Raw genomic sequence first — 22,756 nt, forward strand, 5'->3', positions numbered from 1 at the left:
ACTTAGTCCCACAAGAACAGCCAAGTGGCAACTAAAAGACCCTTCTGACTAGGCACTGTACGAAAGACTATGGCGGCTGTACCACACACTACCATGGGGACCCCCGCAAGTGCTAAGCTGCCGCGAACGCCGACGATGATGCAGACATCTTTCTGTGATTATTCTCGTGTTAGCATCTCGCTGGTGGACCATTGAGAGCGATATATGACTAGCGGACAGCAAGAAGACGCTGTGTTACAGTAAGTAATTAGTCTTCGGGTTCAAACATTCAACTTCACCGAGACCGTGGCTACGAGGTGAGAACTGTCATTCCATTCAGTGAGGGGTAGCCAAATATTAGACAGTAGCACGAAGCGTCAAGTTGAATCATTGGTCTGGGTACAAGGAAACGAGTGTGTTTCCGTTGTCGATTGGTTGACAAGCCGATCCAACTTGTACATAAAATAGGACAAATGCTGGGAGATTAAAAGCAATAGAACCTTGATAACATACTCTGCAACCGAATCCTACGACTATTTTGCACGTATCTCTCAAGTATTGGGGTCAATAATCTGTGAATCACCAACCTTGGAGGTTAGATTTCCGTTCGCCTCGAGCTCGCCTACCAACTTGATACAAAAACATGGCCGAACAAGGTTAGGAAGAATCAAGTTAGGGAATGAGCCTCTGTCAGTGAATACTGCATTTCTTACATTTGAATGTTAACTTGACCATCTCATCCCAAATAAATGGGTTCCATACGTGCATCTGATCATTGCCACTTCCTTTGCTATTGATACGAAGTACGAGAATTCACACTTGGTCACCCTGAAACTCGGACAGTTGTGCCACTACGGTAACCTCTTACGCGGTTCCCAACCTATGTCCAACCCACCCAACACGAACAACCCCTGCCACAACACCAGGCATGAATTCGCCTGACAGAACCTGGACTTTGAAGGCACAACGAGATCTGAACGCTTTTCTTCGACATCGCCTATTTCGCATCTTCAACCTTTTCTGTGTGAATTTGGATGCTTCATCTGGTCCGAATTTCATGACACTCGCTCTTCATTTTCTGTAATAATCTTACATTCGTTATTTTCTTCCTCACGGCCATTAGCTTTGCTTCTTGACGACTCCTCTCCGTTTCCCAGGGGATTAAACCCTCAAAGTCTATTCCGAACTCAAATCGACCGCGACCTTCTAATCACCATATCCAGCAAACTTCCACGATACATCGAGTGCCCTCAATTCCGATTCAAGGGTTTCGACCCAGACATACACCATGGCGGCGAATACTCAAGGAGGTGGAGGTGCTCACTCGCAACCATCCCTTCCTGCTCTCCCAGCTCATCTCCAGTCCGACACGCATCTTACCGCACATCTCGCTAGTCGATTCCACGTTTCTCTGCCTACTGCTCAGCTTTCCTCCCACGCCTTGATATCACTTAATACATATGCCTCCTCAACCAAAGGTCCAAATGGAGCGAAGGAGGGATCGGCTATGGGGGGAGCCGAGGAACTTGCTGACCGGGCGTTTACAAGACTTGGAGCACGATCAGAGAACCAGGCAGTACTTTTCCTGTGAGTTGCATAGACCAGCAATCTAATATCATCAATGGTTTGCTGACATTATTTTAGTGGAGAATCCGGATCAGGAAAAACCACTGTTCGCTCGCATCTTCTTTCGGCACTCTTGAGCAAATCTTCCACTCCTCTATCAACGAAACTTTCACTCGCTGCATACGTTTTTGATACATTGACCACGACAAAGACAGCAACTACTCCCACAGCGTCGAAAGCGGGTCTCTTTTTCGAGCTTCAATACGAAACCGCTTCGAGTACGAATCCAACCCTCATTGGTGGTAAGGTATTGGATCACAGATTAGAAAGAAGCCGAGTGGCATCGGTACCCACTGGAGAGCGAAATTTCCACGTGTTATACTATTTACTAGCTGGTACCAGTGCTGCTGAAAAGTCCCATCTTGGGTTGGATACTCTCGGAGCCCTCGCGCACGCCACGCCCGGGACCAATGTTAGGAATTCTGTTGGTTCTCAGCAGAAGAGATGGAGATATCTTGGGCACCCAACTCAACTCAAGGTCGGTATCAACGATGCCGAGGGATTTCAGCTCTTCAAGACTGCCTTGAGGAAGTTGGAGTTTCCGCGCAGTGAGATTGCCGAGATTTGCCAGGTTATGGCAAGTATCCTGCACATCGGTCAACTTGAGTTCGAAACAAGTTCGGACACCACTGCTACAGGCGATGATAGTGGTGGATTCTCCCATGAAGGGGCTCAGACGTATACGGCAGTTAAAAACAAGGACGTTCTTGGTATGATTGCTGCGTTCTTGGGGGTTGGGGCAGCCGATCTTCAGACGACTCTAGGATACAAGACCAAGATCTTGCAGCGAGAGCGCGTGACAGTCATGTTGGATCCCAAGGGTGCCAGAGACAATGCCGACGAGCTAGCACGGACACTCTATTCTCTTCTCGTGGCCTATGTCATTGAAAGCATCAACCAGAGACTTTGTGCTGTAGAAGATACCGTTGGAAACACAATCTCTATTATCGATTTCCCAGGATTTGCCCAACAACGATCGACCGATTCTACACTGGACCAGCTTCTGAATAATGCAGCTACGGAGTCTCTGTACAACTTCACCCTACAAAGTTTCTTTGAAGGGAAAGCAGAAATGCTGGAAAGTGAAGAGGTTAGCGTGCCAGCGACAAGCTATTTCGACAACTCCGACGCTGTCAAGGGCCTTCTCAAGCACGGAAATGGATTGCTTAGCATTTTGGATGACCAGACGAAGCGTAACCGGACAGATATGCAGTTGCTCGAAAGTCTCCGTAAACGATTCGAGGGTAAAAATCCTTCCATTGCAGTCGGAAGTGCAACAGCAAAGCTTCCTGGAAGCAATTTTGCTACTCACAACGCATCTGCATCTTTTGCTGTCAGGCATTTCGCTGGCGAGGTGGACTATCTTGTTGGCGGATTGGTTGAAGAGAATGGAGAGGTTATTTCTGGCGATCTAATGAATCTGATTTCCTCCACCAAGAGCAATTTCGTTGGGCAATTGTTCGGACAGGAGGCACTTCAAACCACCGTTCATCCTCAAGAAAAAACAACAATTATGCAAGCTCAGGTCAGCTCGAAGCCGCTAAGAAAGCCAAGTGTTATTCGACGGAAAGGCGAACGACCAAATAGATTTGGTGGACGAGACAAGCAGCCGTTTGGAGACTCTAGTGAAGATCTCCCTGATGCAGTGGAGGCAGACAACGGACGAAGGGCAAAGAATCTCGACCAAGGCGCAGCCGGACAGTTTCTCTCGTCACTCGACAACGTCACTAAGTCTCTCGCGGCTTCAAACGCCAATCCATATTTTGTGTTCTGCCTCAAGCCAAATGATCGACGCATTGCAAATCAGTTCGATAGCAAATGTGTACGTACTCAAATTCAGACTTTTGGCATCGCAGAAATCAGCCAGCGCTTGCGAAATGCTGATTTCAGCCTTTTCCTTCCTTTCGGAGAATTTTTGGGCCTAGCGGACGCCGACACAGTGCTCATTGGCAGCGAGAGGGAGAAAGCCGAAATGATTGTAGATGAAAAGAGGTGGCCAGGAAACGAAGCCAGGATTGGTGCTACAGGCGTCTTTCTAAGTGAGAGATGCTGGTCGGAGATCGCAAGATTGGGTGAAAGAGGCTACACTGCTGGACGATACCCCACGTCTTCAGAGGTTGGAGATGATGGTCTTCTTACTCCAGCTGATGGCACGTACAGCTCTGGCAAGGAGCGTCTTCTCGCACCCGGAACACCCTCACCGGGCGCCTACATATATGGCGGCGACAAGAAATCAGGTTACTTCGGTAGTGCAGACGTCGACTCCAGATCAGAAGCCGGAGCGTCTGCTCTTGGCCAAGGCGATATGTTCCGGAATCTCGATACTAGGGAACAAATGGCCGAGAAAGGCAACGAAAAAGTCATGACTGAGGTCGAAGAAGTTAAAGTCAGCGCTTCTCGTAAGCGATGGGTCGCACTGACTTGGATGATGACTTGGTTAATACCAGACTTCCTCATCCGTATTCTCGGAAAGATGCCTAGAAAAGATGTTCGAATGGCCTGGAGAGAAAAGTTGGCCATCAACATCATGATCTGGTTCTCTTGTCTCTTCGCTGCCTTTTTCATCGTGGTATTCCCCATGTTGATTTGCCCCAAGCAAGATGTCTTCAGCGCCGCGGAGTTGTCTTCTTTTGACGGAAAAGATGGGAGCCGAGCCTACGTTGCTATTCGTGGTCAAGTCTTCGATCTGTCCGCCTTCCAACCAGTTCATTATCCAAAAATAATCCCTGCCAAATCTATCCTCGCCTACGCTGGACTCGACGCAACATCCCTCTTCCCAGTTCAAGTCTCCGCACTCTGTGGTGGCGTGGACGGAACTGTTAATGATCTAGTAACCCTTGACTATGCCAGCACAAACACTTCTGGATCCGCCAATGTTATCAGTACAACGGACACCAATTGGAGGTACCATGATTTCAGAGCCTTCCACAAGGACAGCCGAAAGGATTGGTGGTACGAGCAGCTTGTCATGCTAAAATCGAATTATAAGAAAGGCAATATCGGCTACACACCGAAGTATGTCAAGACACTTGCCTCAAAGCAACAGTCAATTGCCATCCTTAATGGCAAAGTCTATGATTTTACCAAGTACGTTGCTGGCGGTCGCAGAGTACAACCGATGGATGGAACTACTGAAGTCCCCACTGATATCGATCCTAACTTCATGGATCCTCAAGTAGTCAACCTGTTCCAAATCAGGGCCGGCCAGGATGTGACCAAGTACTGGCTTGCCCTAGATATTGATCAAGGCCTGAGGAACCGTATGGATCAATGCTTAGAGAACCTTTTCTACGTCGGAAACGTCGACACTAGAAATTCAGTCCGGTGTCAATTTTCCGAGTATTTGATCTTGGCCATATCTATCATACTTTGCAGTGTCATCGGGTTCAAGTTTTTTGCAGCACTCCAGTTTGGTGGAAAGAACGTTCCCGAGAATCTCGATAAATTCGTCATCTGTCAGATTCCTGTTTATACGGAAGACGAGGACTCTGTGCGCCGAGCTTTAGATTCAGCGGCACGAATGAAGTATGACGACAAACGTAAACTCATTGTTGTTATTTGCGACGGTATGATTATTGGCCAAGGCAACGACCGCCCAACTCCCCGTATTGTATTGGACATTCTCGGCGTTTCTGACACTGTGGATCCGGAACCATTGAGCTTCGAGTCCCTTGGCGAAGGTATGAAGCAACACAATATGGGAAAGGTATATTCTGGTCTCTACGAGGTTCAAGGCCACATTGTGCCATTTATGGTTGTCGTCAAGGTCGGAAAGCCATCTGAGGTTTCCCGTCCGGGTAACCGAGGAAAGCGTGATTCTCAAATGGTCATGATGAGGTTCCTAAACCGAGTCCACTATAACGCTGCCATGAGTCCTCTGGAGCTGGAGATGTATCACCAAATCCGGAACATCATTGGTGTCAACCCGACTTTCTATGAATTTATGCTGCAAATCGACGCCGACACTGTTGTGGCTCCTGATTCAGCTGCTCGTATGGTGTCAGCTTTCATCGACGATACTAGACTGATAGCTTGCTGCGGAGAAACAGCTTTATCTAACGCCAAATCATCCTATGTCACTATGATTCAAGTCTACGAATACTACATCTCCCACAACCTCGCTAAAGCATTCGAAAGTCTGTTTGGCAGTGTCACTTGTTTACCAGGTTGTTTCACCATGTATCGGGTTCGCGCGGCAGAATCTGGGAAGCCACTCTTCGTGAGCAACGAAGTTGTCAATGCCTACGCATGCATTCGTGTAGACACGCTTCACATGAAGAATCTGCTCCATCTGGGTGAAGATCGTTATCTGACAACTTTACTTCTCAAGAATCACTCCAAGTATAAGACGAAATACCTCTTCGGCGCTCACGCATGGACTATCGCGCCCGACACCTGGTCTATTTTCTTGTCGCAACGTCGTCGCTGGATTAACTCCACTGTCCACAACTTGATGGAACTCATTCCCATGTCGCAGCTTTGCGGTTTCTGTTGTTTCAGTATGAGGTTCATCGTCTTCATCGATTTACTTTCTACACTCGTCCAGCCGGTTACACTCGCTTACATCATCTACCTGATTGTGCGTGTGGTGCAAAATCCTAGTGTTGTTCCAGTTACTGCGTTCATCTTGCTGGGAGCAATTTACGGTCTCCAAGCCATTATTTTCATCCTTCGCCGGAAATGGGAGATGATCGGTTGGATGATATTGTATATTCTGGCCATCCCCGTCTTCTCTTTCGCTCTCCCACTCTACAGTTTCTGGAATATGGATGATTTCTCCTGGGGTAATACTCGTGTTGTCACCGGAGAGAAGGGCAAGAAGGTTCTTGTTACGGATGAAGGCAAGTTCGACCCAGCCTCTATTCCCCACAAGAAGTGGGAAGAGTATCAGGCCGAGCTTTGGGAAGCGCAGACTCAACGAGACGATCGCTCCGAGGTTTCGGGCTACTCGTATGGTACGAAACACGCTGCCGCCGTATCTGAATACGGCTTCCCACCTTCTGCTCCAATGTCGCAGATGGGAGGATACTATCCATACGATGTCAAGAACCCTTACATGTACAACTCGCAATCACGCATGTCAATGGCACCATCGGAGCATCTTACGCCTGGCGATCACCGAAGTCAGTATGGTGGTAGCCAATATGGTGGTAACCAAGAAGTTGAGCTTGCGAACCTCGTAGGCTTACCTAGCGACGATGCTCTCCTTGCTGAGATCAGAGAGATCCTTAAGACAGCCGATCTGATGACGGTCACTAAGAAGAGTATCAAGTTAGAGTTGGAGAAGAGATTTGCTGTTCCTCTTGATTCTAAGAGAGCGTACATTAACTCTGGTAAGTTCTATTTGTAACACGATACTGTGTATAAATTTACTAACACTTTTCTAGCCACTGAAGCGCTCCTTTCAGGCCAGCTGTAGGCTTCTCTCCTAGCGGAATTCAAAAAATTGGGAACAGGGTATTGCATGAATCGGAGTATTGAAATCGAGGTCTCTCTCTACTAGTTGGACAAAGAGAGATGTGTAGCAATACAAGTGTTTGGCTTGACTTTTTATGGGTATATGGAGGGGTTCCTAACTTTTCTCTCATTGGGATTGGCGTATAGATGTAACTTTGGGTTTTATTCCTGGCCTTTTTTATTGTGGCTGTTGGGGGGAAGAGAGATGGATCGAGTAGTCGTCAGATGATAGCCGTTGAGTTGGATATCATACGTAATAATATCAGTGGATTTTTGAATTTGTTTGTGTTGATATATAAATAAGTTTGTGCTACTGTGTCGACATGTGAAATGACCAAAACTGAAAGGTCTAACTGATACCACTGTTGGCATCGATAACCACGTTTCTTGGTAGCCGTCGACTCGTCGTGCATGACAACTGTATATGAAATCTCTGAATTTCTCAATCTCACAACCTTGTCCCCAATCCAAAGCCTCTCACTTATTCATTGGTCTGTCTCACCTGCCGTCCCACTCCATTACTTTTAATCCAATGCACGACGTCGCAAGCCGAGAAAGGCGGCCCTGTGGAGAGAAGTTGAAACTTGGAAGACACCTACTTTTAAAAGTGAGATGGACTCGGCAGGTGAGAGATTTTACAAAAAGCAAACTCGAAATTACGACAGCCAAAGCGATGTTTGAATCGATTACATTGTATTTGACCCATCAAACTATATACAAACACCTTCCTTCCACCCATGAGCCCAGAAATACAAATTACAAAGCGAAAGACCGTAATGCCCAACATTTTCTGAACCCTTCACAGCCCACTAAATACAAGATATAAATGTGCGCTAACCCATAAAACGCCGTGCATGCATAACAGAGACGCTTATATTCTTCATATTCAATGCAACTACTCTTCGTCGGATTCTTCCTCGGCAACCTGTAGCTGAATTAGTCACTGACAATTATTAGAGTTATTCAACAAAACTTACATCATCGTGGAAGGTTTTGCCCTCGGTAGTCTCCTTGATCATTCCGATTCGGATACAGAAGTCTCCGAAACGCTCACCCTCAGTTCGCTCCTGGGAGTATCTCTTGAGTAGAGGCTTCATGATATCAAGAATCTCGTCTTCCTTGATACTGCTTCTATACAGCTTGTTCAAACGTTGACCGTGGTAACCGCCACCAAGATACATGTTGTAAGCCCCATAAGCCTTACCGACGAAAGCGACCTCAGCTAACCATGGTCTGGCACATCCGTTAGGGCAACCCGTCATTCTCATGACTATCGAGTCTTGTCTCATGCCGTTCTCTTCGAGAACGCCCTCAAGCTTTGAGATCAATTCTGGTAGGTAACGCTCACTTTCAGCCATGGCAAGCCCGCAAGTTGGGAAGGCTACGCAAGCTGACGATGACAAACGCATCCCGGAGAACTGTACATTGTCGAGCTTGTACTTGGCCATCATCTCTTTCATAAGTGGGAGGTCTGCATCATCAACGTTGCTGAGAATCAGATGTTGGTTACCTGTCAATCTAAACTCTCCTTTATGAACCTTCGCGATCTCACGAAGACCTGTCTTCATTGGGAACTCCGCTGTATCTTCAATACGTCCGTTCTCGATGAAGAAGGTAAAGTGGTTCAGTCCAGTCTCATCCTTTTGCCACCCGAAGGTATCGATGTTGCTCTGAAACTTGAAAGGCTGTTCCTTTTGAAACTTCTTGCCCCAGAGTTCCTCGACCTTGCCTCGGAAGACGTCCACACCCATATCGTCAATGGTGTACTTTAGACGAGCGTGCTTGCGGTTCTTACGGTCGCCATGGTCTCGCTGGACAAGCATGACTTTCTCGCATGCAATGTGTACGTCCTCTTTCGAGACATATCCAAGACAGCTACCTGTTCTTGGGTAAGTCTTCTTGTTATTGTGTGTAACACCCATACCACCACCAGCGAGAAGATTGAATCCTGCCAAGTTACCATCTTTGCCTTTAATGGCAATAAGACCAACATCATGCGCGTAGACATCAGTGTCATTGTGAGGCGGGATAGCGATCGTAATCTTGAACTTTCTTGGAAGATAAGTAGGGCCGTAGAGAGGCTCGTAGTCTTGGACAGCGTCACCTGCGACCTGAGTCTTCTTGTCGTTTTCATCCTTGAGCCAGATTTCATGGTATGCAGTTGTTGCTGGCAATAAGTGTGTTGAAATCTTAGCTGAACAAGCAAAAACCTGACGGTGATATTTCGATGCAGTAGGCAAACTACTGCACATAACATTTCGATTGACATCACCACAGGCGGCAATGGTTGTCATCAACGACTGGTTGATACCTTGCATAGCCGACTTTAATTTTGTCTTGATCACGCCATGAAACTGGAAGGTTTGTCGTGTAGTCAACTTCATAGTTTCGTTTCCGAAGTTGTTGCTGACATCGTCCATCTGTATCCATTGCTTTGGCGTTGCGACTCCACCCGGCAACCTACATCTAATCATGAAAGAGTATGCTGGTTCAAGACCTGCAGCTTTGCGCTCATCCCTAAGATCACGATCGTCTTGCATGTAGGTTCCATGGAACTTTGTGAGCTGCTGGTCGGGAGCTGAGATGGCCATAGTGGACGTGTCTTTGAGACCCTCCTCGATGGTACCGCGCAAGAAGTTGGAAGCTAACTTAATGTCCTCATTGGTGATTGGTGGTGCTTCTTCTGGAATGCCTTCGACCTTGTCTACGCCGAGAGCAGTCCAAATTTGGGGCTCCCAGTTTGCGTAACCAGTTTGATATCCGTCAGGATCTTGGTCATCACCAAGCCCAATTTCTGCGAGACGCTTTCCGCCAAGATTCGCCATGACTCGGTCAAGGTCTTTTCCAGGCTTGTTATAGTAGTGCTTGTCCTGCTTTCTGGGCCAGTAGTGGCTGTCTCCAAGAGCGAATATTGAGAAGTTGACAGTTGCGAGATCCAGCTCGGTGTTGTCCTTGATTCCCTCCCAGAATGCGCGACCATTTTGTGGAAACTCACCCTGACCAGCAGTACTGGATAGGATCACAATGTTTTCCTCGCTTGGAAGATCCTCCAAGGGATAGTCTTCCATAGCCATAACCATGGTCTTCAAGCCTCGTGCCTTACCTCTGTTTCCCAATCTCTTTGCAAGCGACTCAGCGTTGCCGTTATCGGAAGCAAATAGAACAGTCAAAGGTGCGCCGAATAGACCGTCCAGAAGCTGAGCATAAGAATCCTTGGCTTTTCGCTTTTGAAGCGCTCGTACTTCTGAACCGTAGTCTTGCGATAAGCTAGATGAAAACTCTGGGTGCTTTTTCATCAATTGCGTGAGGTGGTTGTCTCGAGCAAGGAAGTCCTTGAGTTCCTTCTTGATACGTTCCGAATCAAGCGAGAAATTTGGTTCTCCCTTCGACTCGTTCTGCGGATTCCATCTGTACAACGGCCAGTAACCAAGATCCACTGCTTTCTTGGTCTCCTGTAGAACAGTCAACGGGGAATCATCCTCCTTGAAATATGGAAGATATGCTACGACGACAGATGGTCCATCAAACTGATCTGCTTCAATCATCGCTTGTAGAACCTGGGTATATGAACTGTAGACCGCTACCGAAGCAACATATGCGTTGCCATAATTCATGGCGTACAATCCGATATCTTTCTTTCGTCTTGCTGCGTCCGCAGCCGCCCGCTCGGAGTATGGAGTTGAATCAATGATGAGCATGTTGACATTCTCGCCGGATGCAACGACATGGTGCACTCCAGAGTTCCCAAGATCATATGCCCAAGCATCAGATCCGACGAGCCACGAAGACTCTTTACGGAAGAGCTCCTTCTTGGAGAGTAGATCTTTCGACTTGGCACCCCCATCGGACTCGAGCAACTTTGTAAGCCCATCCGCTAATTCATTGACCTTCTTGTCGTCTCCAGCAGCCGCCGCCCACTTTGCAAGTGCAGCATTCGCCTCCTTGCTAAATGACTTGGAGCTTGCTGAGCTTCGGATCTCGTCGACAAAGCTCTCACGGCGCTGTTTTCGAGCGATTAACGAGCCAAAGCCAAATTCAGGAGTTGCTGCGACTGCAGCAGAAATACCCACGTTCTCTGAGCCGAGAGCATTTGCGAGGTACAGACGCTGGCCGAAAATTTGGTTCAAGATTTTCATATATGCAGACTCGACTTTTGGTTGTGAGGGGTCGTAAGATTCGTCGGACTCTGCTGGTCCTTCGGAGTTCCCAACCTCGAGGTTCTGAATTGGCTTCTCGGATTTCAGGTTTTGGAATACCCCACGCAGAGCTTGAGGCACGGTCTCAGGTGCGATGTAGCCCAGTTGATGGCCAACAATGGTCTCAACACCGCCACCTGGTCCGGATTTTAGGGTGGTAAGAAGATCTAGAAGCAATGGGCCCCACTTTGTTGTCTTCCGTCGGATCTGCTCCAGAACTGCTAATTTTTTGATCGATTTCGGTATCGTGGCAATGAGCTTTGCGCCTAGCCATGGACGGTATAATCTAGCTGTAATCACACCAGCTTTTGCATATGCATCGCCCGACTTTGCGGCATCAATTACCTCACCGAAAGCTCCAACATCTGAACCAAAGATGAACAAAGCATTCTCAGCGTTTGAAGGTCCAGAGTAGTGAAAAGGAGAATATTCCCTGTCCACGCGTTGTTTGAGCGTTGCCCATATTGAAGACACAAAATTGTAGATATCATCCGAGGTAACTGCTCGAACAGTCGTTTGTTCCACGGTTGTTGCTGAAGACACGGAGTCTCTGCTCTCAAGACTGCTCTCGCGATCCGACTTTGACGATCCTACGGAAGACGCCTTTGATGGGATTTCGGAGGCAATTCGTTGCGCTGATGAATTGGTCGCCTCTACTCCCTCCATAGCACCATTTGAAAATCCATTTTCAGTCGCCTGCACTTCGGAAATAGTAGCGACTCGTCCATCGTCTGCATACACCGTTGACCCTCCAATGATGTTGTGTTGAAATGATCGAACCAAATCGATATCCAAGATCTCCTTCACGACGTTCTCGTCCTCGGCGGGGATGGTATTATCCTGGGCCGAAGTTGTAGAGCTGAAGAAGTGTATAACACCCTTACCGGATTTGATGGCGAGGGCATGGGCTGTCAATGCAATATCCTGAGCTTCCTGCAATGTTTCTGACTGAAGGAATGTAAATCCGGAGTTTCGAATCGAGGTGATTGACGAGTAATCTGGATATTGCGAAGGCTGTAGCGAGACATGAATTACAACTGGAAAGTTTGCCAGCCTATACAGATGTGGTACAGACGAAACCAAGATAGAAGAGCTTGTAGTGACGGCAACAAGCTTGCCACTTCTTATAGGCGCAAATGCGGATAATAGAGGGTCGGCATTATGTCTAATTGTTTCAATCTGCGAAGTGAGTTAGCTTTTGAGAGAAGGTTTATTTGCCTATAATCGCCCACCTCTGGCACGCCACTTTCGGTAGCAGCAACAATGCCTCTGTCTTTCCGGCCAGCGTATCTTCGTAGATGTGAAGAGAACTCCGACTCAATTGACTGCGCCGCTTGAACAGAAATAATAACATCGCTGGACAAATAAGCAATTCTGGCCACTAAACTCTGAGGTCAGTTCCTGTGACATAGTAGGCGGGGTTTGTGTTTGTGCTTCAGAGGGACCTCGGAACGCAGGAATGTAACATACCAGCCTCTCCAGGCGTACGGATCTCTACCGTCGATGCCATATTGAATAATGTGATTGTCCCTCTCTGTGAATATTTGAGGGAGGGAGGGAGGATGACAGGAGTGAAGAGAAGGGTTCTGCTTAGAAAAGGCAGAGGCGACAGATGGAGGTGGACATAAATTTTCTAGAACGACTTGCACTTGCTGGTGCATCTATCAACAGGGATCTCCGACGCCGGCGAAGCGATTGAACCAGAGCCAGAGCAACCAACGACAAGCCGTTTAATTACCCAGCAATAATGGATACAGAGCCAGTCCCAGTCCCAATGGCCGTGAAAATTGTCTGAGAAGCGTCATCGACTATAACTTGAAGGGGGTGTAGATAGTAAAGTGGTGGGGGAGGTGGGGAAGCGATCTCCAAATGACCAATTGCGCCATCCATATTGATGATTATGTAACAGAGAAAATCTATGCTGAGCACGCAATTCTTTGAAGACACTGCCAAGTTCAATATGCACCACCAGAGTAAGGGTCTTTTCGTGATCGTGTCCCAGCCGACTACTCAATGTCCCAACTGAAGAGACTCAATGTTAGAGGCAAAACAGATCGTCACCTGATAGCGGACTTCCCTCGGCTTTCTGGGGAAATAGGTATTCTGCTTCGTAGCTGGTTGTATCCGCATTGATACTCGGGATATTGTACTTCTGGTCATCCTTTCGGATCGCCTTCCGCAGACTCCTCGAGGTATTCGGGGTTTGAATACCTTTCGAAGATGATCCACAAGTACTCGGTTCTATTCCCAGTTGAACTTGTGTAGATATGCCTTACTTTTAGCAAATGAAATTTACTAGGGACCGCGACAGCAGTGGGATTTGTAGGAAGTGTTAGCTAGTTATCATTATACACCCCACAGTGGATAAAACGGTCTCCTCCGAGTCTTGTGTTGTTCGAGCAACTATCTCTCCATTACCTCTAGTATAATTATATGTACATGCCAGCACCAGCCTGCAAACTCCGGAATCAACCAAACTACCTGGAGCTTACACCAAGATATGCCTTCCCCCGTACCCAAAACGCCGATGCCTATTAACAGCCCGTGTAAGACAACACGTCTCAAACTCGCTCATGCTATACAACCCATAAGATGACTATCGATCCGTTGTTGAAAATCTAAGCCTGCACCTTCAGATTCAGATTCTTGGGAACCGGCGGTCCTGTTCCAGACCTCGCCCTCCTCTCTCGCTCGATAGTTCCTGGAGGCCCGCTGACAGTCTTCGCGCTCTTGAAACGCCCATCCACACCCTTGACCCAGGAGTCATCATCTGCTGGGCCACCGAGCCAGTAGCTCTTGCCAACATAGATCATAGCCCTCCCTAGCCTGCCCCTCCATCCTTCACCCTGCGCTGAACCAACTGCAAAAGGGTTCTCTGCGGTAGGTTCGCCAGAACTGTCGGTGTTTATGTGCAGTTTGCTGGATGAATTGGAGTATGCGTGCTGCCTGAGCACCTGCCTTGCGTATGCCATCACGACCAAGATGAAGTAGATGCGGATCAAGCTGAAGACGAACACTAATATGAGACTTGGGAGAGTTTCTTCAACGCCTACGCCATGCGATATGCTAGTTTGTGTAGCGGTTACTGCTGCGCCCGATGCAGCAAAGGCAACCGCATCCTGCCCAGCACCGCCATTTGGAGTCGCAACCACCTCCACACTTGAAACGTTGTACTTTGGACTCGTAAATCCAGCCGTGTCGTCAATTGTCCCGCTGCCTGGAGCACTACTGGGAATTCCCGATCCAGACTTGTTGGCGCTCACCGCAAGCGTCCACGTAATTGCAAAGGCAGTCGTGTAGGCAGTGTTGATAACCGTATCGATTATGTAAAGCCACGCCAGCGCCAGACATTGGAATGGACTTTGTTTCCGAATATGTGGTGTTAGAATCGCGAGAACGACAAGTGCCGCGACAGAGTAGAGGTACATCGAGAATTGAAGGGGTGATAACCGGAATCCAGTGAGAATTGCGAGGAGCCCGAAGAACCCGGTAACTTTGTTGAACAACATAGAGAGCGAAATCATTTCCACCCCGGTGCGTAGACTCATGAAATAGATGAACGTCTGGAAGGTATCAGTGTCTTGTCATTGTGCCAGGCGTACTTCAGAGCAGATTCTGGCGCAAGCTCAGGGGTACACGATGTTGGTAATGCGACTTACTCTCGGACGTGGTACTTGTGGCCGAAGCCATCTTGGAAACAGAGGCATCTCAAAGATGTAGATTGGAGTGTAGAGTCGGCAGAGAAGTTGTCTTGTTATGAGTGTTGGGCAGCGGGAGGAAGAGAGGCTTAGAGTAGTCGTCCTTTAGTGAAGAAAGTGAAAGTCGGCCGGGTTGTTCGGGGCTTTGCCGCCGTCATTAGGAGTTGCATGTAAGGTCTTGGCAGAAGCGTGACAACTGTACTAAAGCTACCAATTCATCAGCGCATTCCATCTTTTTGGGTGGTAATATCACGTATCCCGCTCTTCTATGAAGTTTAAACTGTAAATGTAGACTGTTGTTTGTCGGCTTAATAGAATTTAATTGGCTATTCTGCAGCGATCCATTCTGTAGCAAGAGCAAGAGCAAGATTTGACATTTCGTGTAATTTCAATTTCCACAGCCCCCGCCCACACATGATTTATGTCAAGCTTAATGAATAACGTTTAGCGACTATTTCGCTGGAAAGGTTTTGGTTGACTTTCCGATCCTCAAGATTCCCAAAAAAGAGTTCGTAAGACAATTCCACCGTAAATACGCTTTATTAAGAGCTTGATGGCTAGTTACAAAACAACAAATTTAGATATGTTGAAGTCTAGGACATAGGCCCCAGGAAAGCCTTACTAGATCAGTCCTTCTCTTTACAGTTGTAAGTATTTATACGCAGCCTCGAACCATACGACTGATACTAGTAACGAGAGTCGGTATCGTTTCGAACTCAAAATGGTGCTATATCGCTTTCTCATATGTAAAAGAACACGATATTAAACAGATTAATATCTAGACTCAACCCGGAGCTATAGTTCGTTTAGCCTTGCCTTTATCGAGTGTTCCGTTGTTTAGAAGAGCCCTCGTGTATAAGTAGACAGAGTCCCGGGAATGGTTGAGGGTCGCCACATATTATAACTGAAGCCACGATGAATCAAACATTACTGTATTATTTCGTATACTGCCTTGCCGTTGCGCCTTAAAATTTAAAAGATACCGGTATCATACAATGCTGCCGATCCATTGAACGCTATGCTCCACGAATATTTCCTTATAACACAAGATAATGAATTGAGATTAGGCTCGATACTCAAATCTAACAAGCACATCCCTCCTGGCTTTGTGGTGTTGGGTTTATGTTGACATCAATCACTATTCAAATTAGCAGGTTGCGTTAACCGCTCGTTGAATGAGCTGAGCTTACTCTGGTTGCTGGCAGTGGTGCTGCCTTCTGCCCCCTCCATTCCTGGTAACGCCTGTGCTATCCGTCGAAACAGATTCTTCACATTGTGGCCCACCTTCGCACTCGTCTCGATAAACATTAAGTTATTCTTCTTAGCTTCCTCCTCCCCTTGCTGTGTTGTGACTTCACGTTTGTCGCCTAAATCGGTCTTGTTTCCCACGAGTACAATTATCACGTCGTTCCCTCGCTCACCACGGACATCGTCAACCCATTTCCGCGTATTATTGAATGATTTCATATCTGTCGCCTGTTAGATCATAACCATATGTCCATTGGGGAGCTCTTGCTTGATATATCGTAAACCACCACTGCCACACTTGAGTCTCGGATGTACGAGGGAATCAAACTCCTAAAACGTTCTTGGCCGGCCGTATCCCAGAGTTGTAACCGCACCGTTCGATCTTCCAGATACATGGTCTGCCATTATGTCAGTCACTTTCTTCCCCCTCGTATGGAAAACCCACTTTTGAAAGGAAATCAATGCCGATGGTCGCCTGATACATGTTGTCGAAAGAGTCGTACATGAACCGTGTGATTAAAGACGTTTTCCCGACTGGCAGGGCATTAGCACTCATTCTCCCGATTCAATCAAGTCAATGGGATACTCACCACTCTGCTCGCCGAGAAATACTAACCTAGACACGATGTCAGTCAAGTCCCCAGCACATCCGCCGAACTGCAGAATGCATACTTGAATTTCTTCAACGGGTTGTTGTAAGAACCAGTGGCAGGTGTTTGCGCCATCTTGTCTGTCTTTGCCGAGGGAGATCGTCTGTATTTTGTAGATATTTAAAAAGGTAGGGAGAATATGGTGTAGCGCATTCAGCAGACACTTATGTACAGGACTTCGTAGGCTCGTGAGTAATCGTAGAATGTTTGCGCGAAAGGGTTGGGGATGAATGTTCTTGTCACGAATTCGAGAAAGGAGACCTGGTAAGCCGTCTGGATCCTCTCATTGTCGACATCGACGTCTTGGCAGACGGACCTTTCGTAAAAGGAGGTGGTTCAAGCCGATTGGGCACGTTATTCAGTCTGGACTTTCAGGGTCACGGTCACGTGGTAGTCTCGGGTTTTTACCGGGGCTTTGTTGCCCCCGCATTGCCGATACTGAGAATAATTTCTGGAAAATATCTCTCAGCTGGGAGGAGCAGGAACACATCCCTTGTTCTCTCAACAACCTTTGAATATTTCAACCAGCTGTGCGAGCAATTTACACAATGCCGATTATTGGACCTGCCGCGATCGCACCTGCGGCTCCTCAGCAACACAAGCAGCCATCGAGAAAGGGAAAGAAAGCATGGAGGAAGAACGTCGATGTGACAGAGATCCAGCTGGGATTGGAGGAGGTCCGAGACGAAATTACTAAAGGGTAAGAAATGGCTCTCTTAGGTTGATAGAAAAGCTATTAATTCTACATTTACAGTGGTATTATTGCCGAGAAAGACTCGGCGGATCTCTTCACTCTCGACACTGCTGGTGATGTAGCCATACCCAAAAAATATCTCAAGGGTGCCATCACCCTGAAGGCCGATGAGATAATTGCACAGAGGTCAGCTGTTCCGGCTGTATCCATGCGCAAAAGGCCAGGGGAAGGCACTACGGACGGCATCATTGGTCCCAAGCGTCAAAGAACTAGCTATGTCTCGCACAAGGAGCTTTTGCGATTACAAAAAATTGCTGATGGTCGTCAAGACCAAGCGTTGGTCGAGGTAACAGAGGCTTCATATGACCCATGGGACGTTGCAAGAGATGAAGCAGAAGCGAAGCAAGACCCACGATTTTCCTTCTTGGAAAAGTCGAAGAAAAAGGTAGCGCCGAAGACATTAAAGCACAAACCCATCTCGCTCGCCGCGAGTGGAAAGGATATTCCTGCTGTAAAGAAACCCGAGGGTGGCTACAGTTATAACCCTGTGTACACTGATTATGAGGAGCGACTCATCGCTGAAGGCGAAAAAGAACTCGCCGCAGAAGAGAAACGGCAGAGAATAGCAGCGGCCGAGCAATTGAAGCTTGACGCGGCGACCAAGTCTGCTGCAGAAGCTGAAGCCGCAGAAGCAAGGGCAGACCTATCTGAATGGGAAGAAGACTCGGCATGGGAAGGATTTGAGAGTGGAAACGAAGACGTGCGGCTGAATGCGAAACGGCCTGAGCGAAAGACTCAAGTTCAGAGAAATAAAATAAAGCGCAGAAAGGAGGCAGAACGTCAAGCCAAGATGGCAGCGGACATCAAGAAGAAGAATGAGCAAACTGCTCAGCTTAAGAAGATCAGAAAAGCCTTAGATGAGAAAGACCAGGCACGCGCTGCTGCACTCATTGTAGCTGAAGACTCTGACCCCAGCGATGGCGATGATCTGGAACTCCGGAGGCGGAAGTTGGGAAAGATTGCACTTCCAGAGAGGGACTTAGAACTTGTCCTTCCTGATGAGTTGCAAGAGTCATTGAGACTGCTCAAGCCAGAAGGAAATCTTTTGAAAGACAGATACCGTAATCTACTAGTTAGGGGTAAGGTCGAAAGTCGACGGCCAATCAGTTTTGCTAAGAAGCGGAAGGTCAAGGCTACGGAGAAGTGGACACACAAGGATTTTATGTTACATTAAGCTTTTTGCGAGGGAATCATGGCGTAACGGTCAAAACAAAGAATCTTTTGATAGAATATTGATGAACAGCTATGTCGAGTTTTAGGTCTGCTCGCTTCGATATCCAAGTAGCACATAGAATCCATTCCAACCACAGACATTCGTTTATCAAAGGGACTTGGTGTATGCGCGGTAATTTAAGTTAGCGAACCTGATTCCATAGACACCAATGCCTAAGTAATTAAGATAGCAAGACGATTTAGCACGCGGTCATCCTATATTCTGTGACCACTGACGAGGAAAGCTACCTAGACCTTCCCTCCACCGGAACATGTCAGGTGTTGTTTAAGACTCTTAAGAAGAACCACTTATTCGAAGACCAAAAGGTTCATTTTGATGTTGTTGCTTTGAAATCAGTAATTACAGCAGGAAATGGAAATGTGGCGTGAATAAATTTTGATACATCCTAGCGGTCGGTTGGTTATTGCTGTACTCCTCCTACACACCTCACCTGTCTTTCTTGCAGCACGTAATACGGTACATCAAGTCTTGCACCCAGAATAAATGGCGCTACATCATGTCAGCTCCAGCATCGTAATTTGACGTACACAAGATTCTTCCAAGCCACTTGCTCAAATGTAAAGCCATTCTCTGCACTCAAAGACATGTTTAATGAATATGTCGATAACACTCCCAGAGTAAGGAGCCCCAAGCCTTTATATCCCCCAGATTTACTGGAATTTCGAGACTTAGTGCAACAATAAGCAGATGGAACTTTTGTATGTGGACTCGTATATTGGAGTGTTTCGACGAATCGACTGGTCAATTGCATTTCAGATACCGACCTCTAAGCCCACTTGTTCCGAAGGCTTACATCAGTGTCTTCCTGGGGGTGATGTCTTGGATGAATTCACACTCGACTCTCAAATTCAAGGGTTTTGCTGATGGATTGTTACAACTGCTTCAGGGAGTGTGTCCAAAGTGGACCTATCCCCTTTTAACATACCTGTGCTCCTTATCGGCTCAAATTATTAGATAATATTCTCGCAAATACAACTTGAAACTCAAGTTCCGGTCGAAGACTATGGAAGTGTCTGAGAGCACCTTTCACCAGCTTCTTGAAGGTATTCTTTCGATTGGCGGATCGCGGGCAAAAATCGCAAATACCCGTTCAATGATGCTTAACCTTTGGAGGGAGCTTAGAGAAGTTCCCCCTATCGACTTACTTGGCCACTCTGAATAAAGAACCAATATCAGGGATCCTGGCGCTGTAGGTACCTACTAGATGTGTTTACACATTAGCGAGGAGCCAAACAAGCGAAAGAAAAGGGGAGCAGTTTCAAGCACTCATCACGAATTACTGATTAAAGTCTAGTCAAGTGCACGAAACCGTTCTCAATTTAATTACCCTACAGTGTTACACCGTAATATTAGTGCCAAGTTGGCCTATTGTAATTCCTCCCCTTGGTTTTGAAAAAGCAAAAAAGAGAATTGGGTGCTAGATTTGCCGTTTCCGACAGACAGTGTTGGTATATTTTCTAAGACTAGCGGGTCTATTTCTTGTCAAAGTGTAAGCTGTATCAGCTGTTGTTACCAGGGCACTATTTTAATGACTCCAGGTAGCTTACTTAAATCCAACCATTACCGTGGCAGGCTTTCTTGGTAGCAATGCAAGTCATACGATAAGTCAGCAACTTCAATTAAGTGAATGTTGAGCCTAGCGACACAAAGAAGAGGATGGGTATCTAAAGTAGATGATGCAACAGGAACAGCAAAGATTTACCTCTAGCTCAAATTTCAGGAAAGTCTTTTCTGGAAACGAGACAATTAAAGGGAAGTCCTTATGAAACAATTCCTAAAGCGGTCAATACCAGATTTCTAAGGCTAAGCGGAGCAAGCTTGCACTCTTTCTATTTTAAATCTCAAGCGAACGTCTCCTTGAAATCAACCCACATCAACGACTCTCTCTGCAACCTCGTCTCCAAATCCTCCTTACCTCGTACAGACAGCGTGAAATTTATTACCATCCACCACGAATTCGCAGCTCAATATCATTTCTTATACTCTCCTCTCCAAGGTGGTGACTCGCCTTCCGATCTGATAGGAAAGGATAAATGCAAACAATCTGCCGAGAATACGGCAACACGTTTTCCGATGCTGTACGCACATGTTATATCAAAATCCCAGCACGTAGGGTGGCATTATCTCTGCTTTCATATTAAAATCACTCGTTTTGCACGTGTGATTTCTTCCAGCGATGTTATCGACTAGCGCCAAGTGTGCTGCTACTGGATGGGACTGATATTGTCTGATTCGCCAAGGTTTGTATGTTTACTTGTGCTGAGAATGCTTCTCTGCGAGTATTCGGGATCCGAATTGTTACATGATTTTCTTATATTCTTAAGGTGTTGATGGTTTGGATAGGTTGGTTGGCGATGGAATTGGAAATGCTAAGACTTGCGAGTGATTGATTGGGTGTCTGGAGGCACCATTATCGTGTGAACTAATTGTGATGGTGTGCAGTCGAAGAATTGATAGGAAATCAGCTGTTAACTCTGTGGTTTTAATTGCTCCAGCTTGCCCAGCTTCATTTCCAGCGTGGTCAACAGTTCGACAACATTCGATTGTGAATGCTGTTGAAGTCTCTCGCTTGAGACTTTTCGTCATCCGTGACCTAGTTTTTACGCTTCACATAATTTACTCTGAGCCAAGAAGTAAATCAAAGGTAAGTGGAAATCTGATTGGGCCACATGTGGTCCCGGCCGTGTGGTAACAACATTAAACAGAAACCATGGGTTCCCTTCTGAAAGGAGCCGTGATCGCCGCCGTAGCATTAGGCACAAACCGCATGGATGTGTACCAACTCACGAGCACGAACTCCCTTGCATACAGGTCTTACAGCGGATCGTCATGGTCACCCGGGTGGTCGCCCCTTGGTGGAACATTCAATTATGTTCCAGCCGTCACTTCCTATGGATCCAACCGCATCGACATTATAGGCACTGGATCGAATACCGGAGCTTACCATAGGTACTGGAATGGAAACTCTTGGTCTGGCTGGAATAACTACGGCGGGACTTTCAAAAGTAGTATCTCGCTCATCTCTTATGGCTCGAACTACCTCGACTACTATGGCGTAGGAACAGACAATGCTGTCTGGCACAAGTCATGGGACGGAAACAGTTGGAGTCTATATGAAACGCTCGGAGGAACTTTTTCTAGCGCCCTCTCAGTCGTAGTTACCACAACGGTAACAGTCCGCATTGACTTCTTTGGCGTCGGAAACGACAAAGGTTGTTGGCATAAATACAAGAGCGGCAACTCGTGGAGCGGCTGGGACAGTCGTGGTGGATCGTTCATCAGCGAAGTCGTTTCCATTACGATCTCTATCAACATTTTCATCTTTGGCATCCGAGAGGATCGTGCTATGTGGTATAGCAAATGGGATGGATCCAAGTGGTCGGCCTGGGAAAGTCTCGGCGGCTCCTTCAATAGTAAACCAACTGTCATATCGTGGGGACCTGACCGCTTTGACTGCTACGGAACCGGTACAGATAACACGATGTGGCACAAATCATGGTCTTCTGGTGATGGCTGGCAATCAGGTTGGGAATCTCTAGGTGGGAACTTTGATGGTGCTCCTACTGTCGTATCTTGGGGTCCAAATCGTATGGACTGCTTCTGCTATGGTTATGATAAGAAGATATATCATAAATCCTGGGGAGGTTCGTGGTCTGATGGGTGGTCGACGATTTCCTAACCGTCCTGTCCTTTTCGTATGTGGATTTGAACGTTGGTCAGCCTATGCCGTGACTGGATCTCTTTTTACGAATTGTTTGGGGCTCTGGATTTGGTCTTCCTTGTCAGTTGCTAGCAGTCTTTCGCTATGTCGGCAAAATGCTTTTCCTGGACTTATTTTAGCAAATGTTATGAATGAAAACTGATGGCCATTTATTGATCTTTTCCCGGTCACTAGTGAGCGATCTCAGAAGACT

At 47.0% G+C, this 22,756-nt stretch overlaps 6 protein-coding genes across 6 annotated transcripts; 3 read left to right on the forward strand and 3 right to left on the reverse strand.

Moving 5' to 3' along the window:
- Positions 1–1,267: 1,267 nt before the first annotated feature.
- On the forward strand, positions 1,268–7,024 carry GLAREA_04661 (P-loop containing nucleoside triphosphate hydrolase; the record flags this gene model as incomplete). The annotated part of the gene is made up of 3 exons (XM_008087038.1): positions 1,268–1,566; positions 1,624–6,938; positions 6,993–7,024. The coding sequence occupies 3 exons, from the start codon at positions 1,268–1,270 to the stop codon at positions 7,022–7,024; spliced, it is 5,646 nt and encodes a 1,881-aa protein (XP_008085229.1).
- A 933-nt stretch (positions 7,025–7,957) lies between these two features.
- On the reverse strand, positions 7,958–12,768 carry GLAREA_04662 (thiamine diphosphate-binding fold (THDP-binding); the record flags this gene model as incomplete). The annotated part of the gene is made up of 4 exons (XM_008087039.1): positions 7,958–7,987; positions 8,040–12,437; positions 12,491–12,639; positions 12,729–12,768. The coding sequence occupies 4 exons, from the start codon at positions 12,766–12,768 to the stop codon at positions 7,958–7,960; spliced, it is 4,617 nt and encodes a 1,538-aa protein (XP_008085230.1).
- Positions 12,769–13,876: 1,108 nt separating this feature from the next.
- GLAREA_04663 (uncharacterized protein) lies at positions 13,877–14,948 on the reverse strand (the record flags this gene model as incomplete). Its single annotated transcript, XM_008087040.1, has 2 exons — positions 13,877–14,821; positions 14,895–14,948. The coding sequence occupies 2 exons, from the start codon at positions 14,946–14,948 to the stop codon at positions 13,877–13,879; spliced, it is 999 nt and encodes a 332-aa protein (XP_008085231.1).
- Positions 14,949–16,038: 1,090 nt separating this feature from the next.
- On the reverse strand, positions 16,039–16,929 carry GLAREA_04664 (P-loop containing nucleoside triphosphate hydrolase; the record flags this gene model as incomplete). The annotated part of the gene is made up of 6 exons (XM_008087041.1): positions 16,039–16,094; positions 16,147–16,432; positions 16,492–16,602; positions 16,650–16,738; positions 16,795–16,820; positions 16,877–16,929. The coding sequence occupies 6 exons, from the start codon at positions 16,927–16,929 to the stop codon at positions 16,039–16,041; spliced, it is 621 nt and encodes a 206-aa protein (XP_008085232.1).
- A 473-nt stretch (positions 16,930–17,402) lies between these two features.
- GLAREA_04665 (uncharacterized protein) lies at positions 17,403–18,782 on the forward strand (the record flags this gene model as incomplete). The annotated part of the gene is made up of 2 exons (XM_008087042.1): positions 17,403–17,554; positions 17,609–18,782. The coding sequence occupies 2 exons, from the start codon at positions 17,403–17,405 to the stop codon at positions 18,780–18,782; spliced, it is 1,326 nt and encodes a 441-aa protein (XP_008085233.1).
- Positions 18,783–21,552: 2,770 nt separating this feature from the next.
- On the forward strand, positions 21,553–22,521 carry GLAREA_04666 (Fucose-specific lectin; the record flags this gene model as incomplete). Its single annotated transcript, XM_008087043.1, has 1 exon — positions 21,553–22,521. One exon carries the CDS (start codon positions 21,553–21,555, stop codon positions 22,519–22,521), a length of 969 nt encoding a protein of 322 aa, XP_008085234.1.
- Positions 22,522–22,756: the final 235 nt, after the last annotated feature.

The sequence above is a fragment of the Glarea lozoyensis genome, assembly GCF_000409485.1.
Source record: "Glarea lozoyensis ATCC 20868 chromosome Unknown GLAREA5, whole genome shotgun sequence".
Taxonomy (NCBI): Eukaryota; Fungi; Ascomycota; class Leotiomycetes; order Helotiales; family Helotiaceae; genus Glarea; species Glarea lozoyensis.